Raw genomic sequence first — 14,333 nt, 5'->3', positions numbered from 1 at the left:
AAATGAAACGTCTAAGTGATTTTTACGTCACCAAAGGATAAAGCTAAAAACATTATTTGTTTGAGAATGTATTTGTAGTTCTTTTCTAATTGTTAAGATAAAATCGTATATATGTATATTTGCAATTTAGATGACAACATTTTGTCGCTTCTCGTACCCTAGTCTCAATACAATTGTATTAAGCAAATTCTTTTTTGTGTGGGTTGTTATCACTCTGCTCTGCCATATTCTTGTAAGACGCGTTGTGGCAGTTTTTGCTAACTGTATTCGGCATTTAATTTCTATTTTACAATTGCGTTCCTCGTTTGTGTTTGATCCTAGATAAACAAAATCACGAACCACTTCGATACCATTAAGCTGGAAAGATCTTTGTAGGGGTTTTCCTCTGGCCACGAACATTAATTTCGTTTTATGGCGGTTGATAGTTAGTCCCATCTCAGCACTTTCATTTTCCACTCCCAACAGTAGATTCACCATTTCTTCCAGTTCCAGTTAACATCGCCTTCTAACGTGTTGACCCTAGGGCCTTTACACCACTTTCTTTGCGGAGCGACATCCTAGTGATCAGATCTCTGAGATGCCGCTGTCCTTACGGGCTGGTCACCTGACCGCGTTTGTTGAGATCCTGCTGGCCTCCCTGCGTGAGTGCTAGCCTTGTGGCTGCATGGATTGTTAGCTCACCAGGTTATGGATCTCTCTTATTTACGGGTTAGTCGCGTCTTCACACCCCACGTTAAAGTTATGCGAGGCTTTAACTATTAAGCCTTCCACTGAGCTTATTGCAGGTTCGCGTTGTAATTGAGTATTCCTGATGAACCAAGGGGCGTTCAGCGCCATGCGCAGAGTCCCAGCTTGTAGGGATTCCAGTTTCCTCAGTGATGTCACCGGAGCTTCTCTGAACCAAAACTGGCTTCCGTAAAGGACTACGGCCCGGACCAGTATGTATGACTGTGTAGACCATATGGTATGACTGTGTAGACCAGTATAAGATAGATAGTAATATAGTTAGTTAGATAGTTCGTTAGTTAGTAAGATTGTAGTAAACAAAATGGAGAAAAAAGATCGATTAGTGTTCAGCGACGATGAAACTGAAAAGAAAAAGAAAGAGAAATATAGGGCAAGACATGAAGGAAAAAGTAGCGGAGAAGAAAGGGGGAACGAGAGTGAAGAGGGGAATAAGACGGAGGAGGGAACAAATACGACAATGATGGAGGAGGAAATCAACAACAATGGTTTTATAAAGGCAGTACTAACGATTAGAGATGAATTAAAGGTAATTGAAGACCTCGAGGAGAGCGGGAGGAAAAATAAGTTTCAGGAGAGAAGAGAGAAGAGAGAGAGATAGTAAAAAGATCAGTCGAAGAAATAAATAAAAAAGTAATGGAGCTCACATGGATGTATGGAAACGAGGAAAAAGGCATGAGTAAATGTGAAGAACTTCTGCTGAAAATGGACAAAAAATGGGAGAGGAGGTTCGAGCAAATTGAAGAAAAGATATCACATAGCACAGAGGTGAAAAAGAGAAAAAATAATAAGAAGAAGAATATAGAAATAATAGAAATAAACAAGTAAATAGTAGCGATGAGGAGATAGAAACCGAAGAAGAAATAACAAGTGAAGAAGAAAGAGAATTTGAAGTAAGAAAGACATATGCACAAGCAGCTAAGACAGCGCAAGAAATTAAAACTGTAATAAGAACAATGCATGAATGAAAGAAACCAACAAATAGTGTTAATGAAGTAGTAGTAAAAGGAAAGGACGAGAGAGAGATAGGACAGGTGCTGAAAAAAATAAAAGCTAAATTAACACAGGAAGAACTAGGTAATAGCGGCTTAAAGGCGGTAAGGGAGTTAATAGTAATACTACAGTGCGAAAGTGAAGAGCAGAAAAGAAAGGTGTACGAAAAATTAAGAACGGAAAACGACTTAGCTAGGGAAGGATGGAAATTTAGACCTAAAGTGAGAGTTACAGGAGTCAGAAAAGGACTAAGTAACAAAGAATTTGTTGCTGAAGTGGTTGAGAGTAATGAGGAGATAAAGGTATGTTTGAGGGGAAGGAAAAAGAAATTGACGAGAACATTAAGGTGTTAACAAGGCTCGCGTGCATAAGTGCGGTCAAAGAAAACTTTATTTTTGAAGTGAGTGGAAAAGTATTTGCAGAACTAAAAGAACAGGCATGACAGTAGTGAATCTACTGTCTTGCTATGTAGAAGAATATGAAGATGTACAAGTGTATAAGTGTTGCGCTTTTGGTCACACAATAAAAAATTGTAGCAAGAAAGCTGGAATTTGTTTCAAGTGCGGGATCGAAGGACATGTGGGAAGAGAGTGCAAAAACGAAAGAAAGGACTGCCCTAATTGCAGAAAGGCAAAGAAGGAGGAAAGGAGTCGTAACCACAGCGCAGATGATAGGAGCTGCTCGGTATATATTAGCAAGTTGGAGGAACTGAGAGAAAAAACTGATTGTGGACAGTAGAATGAAGGTAACATAAATAAATATAGGAAGAGGGAGGCAAGCAGAATAATTAGTGAGAGTAAAGGCAGAGGAGGAGCAGATAGATATAGCGATAATATTATAACCGAGGAGGAAGAGCGTGGGAGGGATGGAGGAGATATGACAACAATAAATAAATGGACAAATTAAGATATGGTGACAGTAAGATTAGGTAAGATAGCACTAACAGCAGTTTATGAAGAAGGTGGAAAAAAGGACTTCGGAAACATAAAAGAAAAAGAACAGGGAAGGGAATATAAGGGGAAGTGGATTGTTGGGGGCGATTTCAACGCGAGAAGCGAATTATGGGGGGATAGATTAACTGATAAAAGAACCGAAAGTGTTGTGGAATGAGCGGAGGAAAGCAGTCTTGTCCTGATGAACGAAGAAGTTGGATTGACTTGACGTGGGCAAGGGAGGTGGAGGTGAATGATTGGAGAGTAGAAGAAGAGACATTAAGTGACTAGATAGAGTATGTGAGCTATAATATAGAAGCGGAAATTACGAAGAGAAAAACTAAGTATGTTATATGGGATTTCAAAGGTACAATTTGGGAAAATTTTGACAGACAATTGGAAATAATGAGACCAAGAATAGAAAAGAGCACAGATAAAGAAAAAATAGACGAACAGATAATAAAATTGTAAAAAGCATATTAAGCAGCATGCAAAAAGATTAAAAGAAAGAAAATTGTGATTAAAAATGATGGAGAATGGTGGGACGGAGAATGTAAAGAAATGAAAAATGAAATCAGAAGAAAGATAAGAGAGATAAAGGAAAAGTTACATAGAAAAGAATAAATAATACATTTAGTAGAAGAATATGGATGAGCAAAGAAGCAATATAAAGAGTTAATAAAAGAAAAAAAGGTAAAGTGGCAGTGCACGCTGATTGAGACGGAATTATGGAAGAAACCCCATGGAATAAGATATGGGAAATCATGAGACGGATGGGTGTCGGTAAAGGAAGGAGAGTTGAAAGATGGTAGGACGCAGAGGAAGAGAGCAGACAAATAAGAGAAAAGAGAAATAGCAAGAGTGCGAAAATATCACCCAGAGAAAAGCAAAGAAGAGGAAGAGGAATTGAAAGTAATAAAGCAAAGGATAGAGACAGAAGACTGGCAACAGGATAACGAGGAGGAGGGCGTTAGCGTGTGCAACGGAAGGTATGAAAACGAATAAAGCGACAGCAGACGATAGAATACCGAACGAGGCGATTAAGAATATAAAGAAAATATACGAAAAGGAACTGCTGTTGCTTTATAACAACTGCTGGGAAGCGGGGTATTTCCCAAGGCCCTAGAAGGTGGCTAAGTTATGCTGGCTGAAAAAGAAAAGTGGGGGAGAGAGACCTATAAGCCTACTGCCGGCACTTGGAAAAGTGTTGGACATGATTATAAACAGAAGACTGCAAGTGTGGGGTGAAAGAAAGGAAGTGTGGGACGAGCAGCAGTACGGTTTTAGGAAAGGAACTGGGACCATCGAGGCCTTGGGAAGCCTAACAGAGAAAATGGAGGGTAATAAAAAAGAGTGGCTGCACACGCTAGTAATGGCGCTGGACTTAGAAAATGCTTTTCACACGGCAACGGAAGACGAAGTAATAAAAGAACTTATGGAGAAGAAAGCATACAGACGATTGGTGAAGATGTGTAGTAATTTTATGGAGGAAAGAAAAGTGAGAAGCGAAGGAACAGAGGTGGATGTGTATAAGGGATGCCCGCAAGGATCGAGCATGGCGCCGACGCTGTGGCTAATGAATATGAACAAATAGTTTAGAAAGATGAACATCTTAAAAAATGAAATGTTGAGGGAAGTAAATAAGAATAGAGGAGAGAAAAAACAAGTACGCGGAAAAGGTGGTGAGGAATAGAGATGAGGAAAGAAACGAATAAAAGACTAGGATAAGAGAAATAAGGGAGAAAATTTTAGTGTAAATAGTGTAAACAGTAAAGATGTTAGGTTGTTAATATTAAAATAGTAAAGATTAAGGCAGAGACTAGAGACAGGATAGTGAAGAAAATAAGTTAAGCAAGAGAGATAAAATAAGAGAGAAAGTGAAGGTTAAATTAAGAAAAGAAAAAGACAAAAATTAGGTTAGGAAATTCTGTTAAATAGGTTAAGTAGTTGTTTTGTTAAATAGGCTAAGAAAGTTGTTTTGTTAAATAGGTTAAGAATTTAGGGTAAGAAGGTAAAATAAGTAAAAGTGTAAGATTAGAGTCTGAAAAGATAATAAATAAAGACGAGTTTCAACGCTAATTTTTGGAGTGAGATGGGTAGTAGGGTGTATTCTTGGGAGTGGCTTTTGTGGTTGGTGGCGGCCTGGCTGTAGCCTTAGGATAAAAGCCAATAGGCTTGAAGACTATTCTGTGTAGACCAGTATTTTTATGTTGTTGTTATTGCCAGCTTACTCGATCCGCATAACAGGGGTAGACCTACCTCAGGATACCATACCCTTTCCCCATGGTGTGTTGTATCTGGGCGGACCAGGTCAGCTGGCAGTCGAATTTATGCCATAGGTACGTAATTTTAGTCCTCCAAGGGATGATATCCACCTGGAGCCTGGGCGGAATGATGAGTCGGCCTCTGGAGAAAAGGATGGCCTGTGACTTTTGGAAGTTGAACCAAATCTCCAGAACTTTAGCCATTCGGAGACCTGGTTTAAATGGATTTGTAGGTGCTGCCTGATTTGCTCCGGGCTCCTGCCTGAAGTGAAGATGGCGGTGTCGTCTGCGAATATGGCTATTTGGGACCCTTTGGTCCTGACCGGGATGTCCGACGTGTATAGATTAAATAGCGCTGGTGAGAGGGGGGACCCCTGTGGGACACCAGCTTCGATGGGGTGGGCGTGGCTGAGGTTGGACTCCAGTTTAACACGGAAGCTCCTCCATGTGAAAGCGACGTTACAAGCTAACTTGGGCCTGTATCACAAATGTAACGCACTGACTAAACGGAACACACATAAACACAGACTGCACAGAGCGAGGGTGGCGAGCGATGCTTTTGCTACCACTGGTCGGACTGAACTCCGCCATTTCTTCCAGTTCCAGTTATCTTCTTCTTCTTGTTGTTCCTGGGGCCTTTATACCTCTTTCTTTTGCGGAGCAACATCCCAGGGATCAGATGTCTGATGTCCTGAGATGCCGCTGTCCTTACGGGCTGGTCAGCTGACCGCGTATGTTGAGGTCCTGCTGGCCTCCCCGCGCGAGTGCTAGCCTTGTGGCTGCTTGGCTTGTTAGTTCACCAAGTCCTGGATCTCTCTAATTAGTGGGTTAGTCGCTTTTTGATACCCCACATTAAAATTGTGAGAGGCTTTCACAAAAATCTTCTACTGAGCTTATTGCAAATTCGCGTAGTATTTGGGTATTCCTGATAAATCACGGGGCGTTCAGCGCCGTGTGTAGAGTCTTGGCTTGGAGAGCTTCCAGCTTCCTCAGTGCTGTCACCGGAGCTGCTCGGAACCAAACCTGGCTTCCGTAAAGGACTACGGCCCGGACCATGGCTGTGTAGACTAGAACTTTTGTGTTGATGACCAGCTTACTGGACCCGCATAACAAGGGGTAGACCTGCCTCAGAATACCATACCCTTTCCCCATGGCGTGCTGTATCTGGGCGGACCAGGTCAGCTGGCCGTCGAATTGAAGCCCTAAGTACGTGATTTTGGTCCTCCAAGGGATGGGGGCCTTATCCACCTGGAGCCTGGGCGGGATGACGGGTCGGTCTGGAGAAAAGGATGGCCTGTGATTTCTAAGGGTTGACCTGTAGTCTCCAGAACTTCAGCCATTCGGTGACCTGGTTTAAGTGAATCTGCAGGTGCTTCCTTATTTGCTCCGGGCTCCTGCCTGACGCGAAGATGGCCGTGTCGTCTGCGAATAGGGCTATTTGGGACACTTGGTTCTTTACCGAGATGTCCGCCGTATAAAGATTGAACAATGTTGACCTTTGTGAGACATCAGCTTCGATGGGGTGGGCGCGGCTGAGGTTCCACTCCAGCTTAACATGAAAATTCCTCCCTGATAGAAAAGATCTCAATAGTGTAGTTAGGTCCTCGGGGAGGCCCCATCTCTGGCACTTCGCAATGAGCCCGTCATGCCAAACTCTATCAAACGCGTTTGTAACGTCCAGGAAAACAGCACCTAGTTTATGCTTCTTCCCGAGCGCCTGATAAACATGATTTGCCACTCTGGCAGCCTGGTGGAGTGAGGATAGGCCCGACCGTAGTCCAAATTGAAAATCGGGTATTACTTGTTTTTCCTCCAGGCAGCGGTTTGTGATGTTCAAAATTACCCTTTCCGCTATCTTTGACATTGTGCTGATTAGGCTAATGGGCCGAAAATCTCATGGTATAGCGATGTTCTGAGCTTGTTTTGATTCAGGAATAAGTATTATATGAGCGCTTTTCCATGTACCCGGAAGTGTTTTAAACGAAAGATCGCGTTTATTATGTTTGTCAGTTCTGCCAGTTGTTTCGTTGGGAAGTTTCTCAGCTGGGCAGGCGTAACCCCGTCAGGGCCTGGCGATTTCTTGCGATGGCGCCGATGATAGCAGCAACGGTGGCAGGAGAGGCGAGGTTGTTGATGAGGAACGCACCTGGGGCGCCGAGGTCGAGAGCGTTGGCTTCCTTTGTCACCTTTTGATCTTTGGTGAGGTATACGTGTTGTAGCCTAGGGGAGGTGAACTGTTTCGTGAGCGCCGCACAGTGATCGGTTTTGAATTTTTAGGTGGACAAAAATATTTAAATACCGCAAACTGTTTTCTGTTAACTGGAAAACATATTTAAGGATCGTTTGTATGAGGTTGCGTCAAAATAATTGTTACTCACACAATTTCTCAATAAAATTGCAAAAATTTCTCCGTTAGATATAATCCAACAGTTATACAATAAAGAAATACAATACTAAATCAATATTTATTTTTACAATTTATTTTTACAATTATTATAATAATTTCAACAAAAAAATTCTACTCATTATTGTCTCCAATGTCCATATATTCTAAACTATTTTCTGAGATACTTAGGTCATCAGAATAATTGCTTTCACCCTCATCGGCGACACTTATTTCTTCCAATTCAGAATTTTTTTCGTCACTTACTATCATTTCCGCGACACTGTCCTCGTTAAAATTGTTGCCACTTGTGTAAACTAAGTCTAACGCTTCTTGGGGAAGATCTCTGTGTTTGGTTTTTAAAGAGAAAATTCTCAATTTTGATATGCAAGGATCACTGGTGATTAGAAGCATATGGAAAAGATCTTCCATTGTTTGCTTTCGACCGTTTTTTCTTGTATTATGCTCTATAAAGCTTCTACATTTTTTGTGAAGAACCTCCTGTGCATCTTCCGAGAGATGTCCTATAGGTACGATAGCATTGTGCTGTATTATTTCCTTACCGTGTATTAATAATTTGTGAATACTACTTGGCATATAATACCAACTGTAAAGCTTTACAAAATGACGCGCTGTATCCAAAGAGAACTTTTCAAATGCTTCTAGCTTTACTGGCAAACCACTTGCGAGTATTTTTAAAATAATGGACAACCGTCTTATTAGTTCCTCATCGACACCAGTGATAGACGATGCCAATGCAGGGTCTGAAAAGAACCTCCTTGCTGTGTTGCCATCGTTTGTAGTGCCTGTCCCTTGCTTTGGAATATCAATCAGTAGACCTGTTTTTTTTCTAAACCTCTCCTGAACATGTCTTTTCTTGTTTTCTACAATTGTTTTATTGTCTTTGGTAACCCTCCACGTCTTAACCTCAATTTTGTAGGACAGATGTAAAATAAATTCCAAACAACGAATCCAAGCATGTAAACTACTAAGTCCAAACTGGTAACCAGATGAATCAATTTTCGCATTTCTGTGATTATCAATTTTATTCATGTCTCTCGGTTTGGCGTCGCAAATATAACACGTTTCGGTGGATTGTTTTGTTAAAATACTGCAAATTTTTCCATCCACCATTGTAAGCATTATAGTGTGTTCTACAGATATTTCGTACTCAGCTACACGAACTTGGGTCATTTTTAAGTTGCTTATATGAGTTTTAATAGTCCCCACTACTTGTTGTACAAGCTCGGAGGATTCTTTTTGAAAAATTGTTTTTATAGGCCTACAATATCTTGTAGAACCTGGGCAAGGATTGTACCAAACTGCTCGTTCATTGATATTTTTTATCATCAAAGGCACAAAACAAACAATAAATAAGGACGAGTCATCAAATTCCCTGGAATCATTATCAAATTTTTGTTTGTAATTGATTTGGCTAGAGGCACCATCACAACCCCATTTAAAAAAAATATTTCAGTTGGGGCGTGGAAGACGTAAAATCTTTTTTAATGTTATCAATGTCACTGTTTAAAAGACGAGTAACTGTATGATCTAAAATAGATTGTACATCTACCGTTGCTTCTGTGTTTGAATATGCTATATTGTCTGGATAGCATATCCTCTTTGCTTCTATTATTTTATCATAACAGGGATATATATCAGCATTACGTCTTTTCGCCTCGTTTCGTATTAAAATATATTGATGGCGAGTCAATTTTGCATCCACAAAAAATGCCAGAATTTCTTCGGGAAATATTTTAATGGGTTTAGATTGTTGTGGAGTATCAAGGGATTTCTTGATTTCAGAGGCTTTTTCTGGATCATCATATATTTTTGTAACGATTTCAGCAGCACTTTTTTTACCGACAGAATGCAATCTTAGTTTGGAAGCAAATAAAAGCTCATCTGGAGTTGATTTGTGAAGGGGTTTTATAATTCGTTTCTTTGTCTTCTCACTAGCTTCCACAAATGTTTTTGTAGGGCGACCCCTATGGGTGCCTTTGGAGGAGCATGGCATTCTATCTTGCACCGCATGCGTCACAATTTCGTTAAAACTGACAACATCGTCCAACCAACTAGCATATTTCGCATAAAAGTTAGTCTTGGAATAACTGCATTTTCTCCACTTTTCAAGAAAATGAACGCAGAGAGCAGTTATGGTATTCATTGCGCATCTAACATTCTCCTGGCAGTCATTCAAATGAAAATGTTCGATGACATATGAAAGCACTTCATCTGTACAACGATTCTGGTGCCAAATTTCAACTCCGCAATTTTTTACCAATCAACCCTCCATTTCACCCCCTTCCCCTTAACGGATTTTTCTCAAAAGTATACCAAATTTTAAGTCGATAGCTCAATTAAGCAAAAAAAAATTTGATTTTTTTTGCCGATACTATAAATCCCCATCCCAGAGATGTGGAAGCAAAAATACCTATCTTTACTGGTCGTTACGGATTTTAATCCTATACTAGCTTTTTCCCGCGACTACGTTCGCGTTACACCTCGAATCGTTCATGCATTGATTTAAATTATTGTTTACCTCTTTATAGATAGAGCTAGTGAGCCTTACAAATGCACTATTTAAATTATGTTTTTACAGCTACTCGTATTTCATATGAAAGTTAGCATTTGTCGATTTTCTGGGTATTATACAGGGCGAGTTTTGAATAAGTGCAAATATTTTCAGGGTTGATAGATCTCGATAAAAGAAACATATTTTCTCGTTACCGTTTTTGAAATAACTCCAAAATAACCGAGTTATTTTACTTGGTACTGGATCTTTTCCGGTTTTTGTGTCTGGTAAACTTATTCTACTATCTATGTTGGCATATTATCAAGTTTTTCAAAAAATTCCAAATTTTCAAAAAGAATTCTGCGAAAAAATTTATAATAGTGTTTCTGGGGTCAAAATATACTACCGCTAAAAATAATTGCACTTATTTAATATTCGGCCTGTATATCCTTTCAAAAAATCGATTTTGTTATTTTTGACTTTTTACAGATTTTTTACTTAAAATTTATAAAAAGCCGTCAATATGCCAATTTCAAGAGCATTTTTATTCTCTTTAAACTTTTATTCTTTTAACCATTTTTTGTTTTTTTTCATGGCCTATATGTGACTTTATGACACACTTTGTATACCAAAAATAAAACTTTTGATAAGACCCGTCTGAAATAAATAATCTTTATAATTCTAGCAGTTATTGAAATCAAAGTATTTCAAACAAGTTCAATTTTGGCCCCAAAATGATTTTGAAATTTTGCTTTTTAACACTTTTTTTCAAATTTTTCTAACTACTTCCATTAACTGAAACTAATTATGTATGGTTTGGGTGGATAGCGCTCTTCCATGGCGATTTTTTTAAATTATGTTTTAGAAATCGAAGTCGAAATTTTGCAAAATCTGAAACAAGAAAATCTCTCGAAAAATATATTACTCTCTCTGGATACCTATGGTCCCATATAAACTGTATTACTAAAATAAAAATAAAATAATTCATATGACAAAACTCATATAAAGTTTTCAATTGAATATTTGAAGTTTTTATTTGTCGCTTTTCTTGATATACTCCCTTGATTTTTTTCATTTTTCATCTCTTTATTTTTTATTTATTAAGAGCACTTATACTCTCTTTATACGTTATTTTTAGCCGACCATACCAATGGGTATGTTAGGCTATTAGAATCGGCAAAAAAAAGTTTTTTTAATTTCACTCAAAATGAGTTACTTGGGTCATAAATGACCTAAATACAAAATATTTTCATGGTGTCTGTCTGTCTGTCTGTCTGTCCGTCCGTCCGTCCGTCTGTCCGTCTGTAACACGATAACTCAAAAACCGCTGAACCGATTTTAACCAAATTTGGCACAAAAATACTGTGGCACCCGAGATCTGGCCATTAGTTTTTGGTGGGGTTGGGGGGTTGGTAAGGGGGTATGGGAGGGGGTTAAAAATTTTAAAAAAATGTAACTCCAAAATTACAGTAGCTAGCGAAACGCGGTTTTCAAATTAAGATTAGGAATAATATTTGCAACAAAATCCATACATATATAAAAGTACAAAGGGTTTTTTTTACATCCATCCCGCCGAAACTGCTTTACCAATCTTGATGATTCTTTTTTGAAATGAAAGGCATGTATGTCTAAATTTGTTATGAAGTATTTTTAAATTGTTGAATGACTATTTCTTTGTATAAATCGACTAAATATTAAAACATACCTGAAAAACACCTACACACAATACCTCCAGAAATAAATTATTTGTCATTGTCAGTGGTTTGTCAGTTAGATTATATATCAAGTTTTTAGATATTTTAGGGATCAGTTCATACAGCCAGTTTTAGATACATAAATATTAGAACAAAGTTTCGTTTAAACGACATTAGTGAATTAGCTACACAAAGCGATTTTAGGAAATTCATCCTCTTAGAGAGTAAAATTATGTCGGAACAATTTGTTGTATGAAAATTCCTTACTATGTGGTCTAGAAGAATGAAATCCTACAAAAAGAATTAGAAGAGATTTTTGAAATTCATCAACCAAATGGGTAAAGTTAGTAAAAATTTATATAAAAATTGGTGACCTATGGATTATACACATAAAAATTGGCACAAAGGATCATTTAAAAGACATGAGTTAATTATTTGGATAAAGCGATTTTATGAAATTTATAATCATAGGGAGTAGAATAGGGAATGAAAGTTTGCTGTACGAAAATGCATTACTATAACATCTAGCAGTATAAAATTTTATACAAGGGTTTATTTAGTGACACATCAATAATATAAACGAAATATTTCTTCTTCAATTATCCTTCAAGGAATAAAAAATAACTATAAATAGAGTATTAGAGCTCTTAATAAACCAAAAAAAGAGATTAAAAATAAAAAAAAAATATCAAGGGAGTATATTAAGTAAAGCGACAATTGAAAATTTCAAATATTCATTTGAAAACTTCATATTGCAAAACTATTTTGTTTAGTAATACAGTTTATATGGGACCATAGGTAGGGGTTCTACCTATAGAGGGTAAATAATCATTTCACTATTTATTATTTTGGAGAGATTTAATTTTTTCAGATTTTGCAAAATTTCTTTGATATTGACTTTGGTTCGATTTCGAAAATAATCTATATATAAATAAGAAATAAAAAACCGCCCTGGAAGATCGCCATCCACCCTCTATCCAACCATACATAATTAGTTTCAGTCAATGGAAGTAGTTAGAAAAAATTGAAAAAAAGTGTTAAAAAAGCAAGATTTCAAAAACATTTTGTGGCCATAATAATTGAACTTCCTTGAAATACTTTCATTTCGATAACTTCTAGAATTCTTAAGATTTTTTATTTCAGACGGCTCTAATCAAAAGTTTTAATTTTGGTATACAAAGTGTGTCATAAAGTCATATACAGGCGATGAAAAAATAAAAAACGGTTTTTAAATTTTCAAATTTTCTTAAGGACATAATAATATTTAAAGAGAATAAAAATGCTCTTGAAATTGGAATATTGACGGCTTTTTATAAATTTTAAGTAAAAAATATGTAATAAGTCAAAATAACAATATCGATTTTTGTCGAGCGAGTCTTAAATAAGTGCAATTATTCTTAACGGTAGTAGGTATATTTGACCCCAGAAACACGATTATGAGTTTTTTCGCGAATTTTTTTTTGAAAATTTGGAATTTTTTGAATAACTTTTTGGATTTTTTTTAGTTTTTAGTTAAAAACCATAATTTCTTGATAATATGGCAACATAGATAGGTAGTAGATTAAATTTACAAAACAGAAAAACTCGAAAAGCTGCAGCGGTTCTCAAAATTTAATCAAAAAATAATTTTTTTTGGAAATTTTTAAAGTAAAATAACTCAGTTATTTTGGAGTTATTTGAAAAACGATAAAGAGAAAATATGTTTTTTTATCGAGATCTACCAGCCCTGAAAATATTTGCACTTATTCAAGACTTGCTCTGTATAATATCCAGAAAATCGACAATTGACAACTTTCATATGAAGTACGACAGCTCTAAAACTCTTAAAAACATAGTTTAAATAGGGCATTTGTAAGGCTCACTCGCTCTATATACAAAGTAAATCATTTAAATCAATGCATGAACTATTCGAGGTGTAACGCGCACGTAGTCGCGGGAAAAACCTAGTTTGTAATAACATCAAAATCTGTCAAAGTCGCAGTTTTCGAGATATTAACATATTTTAGTATGGGCGGCTATACGTGCCTCCCGGCGCCAATTTATTATTCCTAGAATGATGACTTGAAGAAGAAATATTTCGTTATATGATGTCACTAAATAAACCCTTGTATAAAATTTTATACTTCTAGATGCTATATCATTTTCGTTCAGAAAACTTGCACTCCCTATTCTACTCCCCTAGGTTATAAATTTCATAAATTCGCTTTATCCAAATAATTAACTCATGCCTTTTAAATGATCCTTTGTGTCATTTTTTATGTGTATAATTCAGAGGTCACCAAGTTTTATATAAATTTTTACTAACTTTACCAAACCAAACACATTGTTCCGACATAATTTTACTCTCTAAGAGGACGAATTTCCTAAAATCCTTTGGGGAGCTAATTCACTATTGTTTAATTTAAACGAAACTTTGTGCTCATATTTATGTATCTAAAGCTGGCGGTATGAACTGATCCCTAAAATATCTAAAAACTTGATATATAATCTAACTGACAAACAAAAAATGACAATGACAAATAATTTATTTCTGGAGGTATTGTCTGTAGGTGTTTTTCAGGTATGTTTTAGTATTTAGTTGTTTTACACAAAGAAATGGCGATTAAACACAATCTAGACATATATACCTTTCTTTTAAAAAAAGAATCATCAAGATTGGTGAAGCGGTTTCGGCGGGATGGATGTAACAAAAAAACCCTTTGTGCTTTTATATATTTATATGGGTATGGATGGTCTCAAAGCGTAATGTTTTTTTTTAAATAATAAGTTATGTTTTCAGGTGGAGACTAGTGGAGAGAATTTTAAAAC

The 14,333-nt window shown here is 36.9% G+C and overlaps 1 protein-coding gene across 1 annotated transcript; it reads left to right on the top strand.

The window, feature by feature from the left end:
* Positions 1 to 2,175: 2,175 nt before the first annotated feature.
* LOC115874897 (cellular nucleic acid-binding protein-like) lies at positions 2,176 to 2,475 on the top strand. Its single transcript, XM_030890197.1, has one exon. The coding sequence runs from the start codon at positions 2,176 to 2,178 to the stop codon at positions 2,473 to 2,475; it is 300 nt and encodes a 99-aa protein (XP_030746057.1).
* Positions 2,476 to 14,333: the final 11,858 nt, after the last annotated feature.

Source organism: Sitophilus oryzae, unplaced genomic scaffold, assembly GCF_002938485.1.
Source record: "Sitophilus oryzae breed Bouriz unplaced genomic scaffold, Soryzae_2.0 scaffold_1307_pilon_pilon, whole genome shotgun sequence".
Taxonomy (NCBI): domain Eukaryota; kingdom Metazoa; phylum Arthropoda; class Insecta; order Coleoptera; family Curculionidae; genus Sitophilus; species Sitophilus oryzae.
Note: the sequence above shows the minus strand (reverse complement) of the source record. Positions and strands in the feature narration are given on the sequence as shown.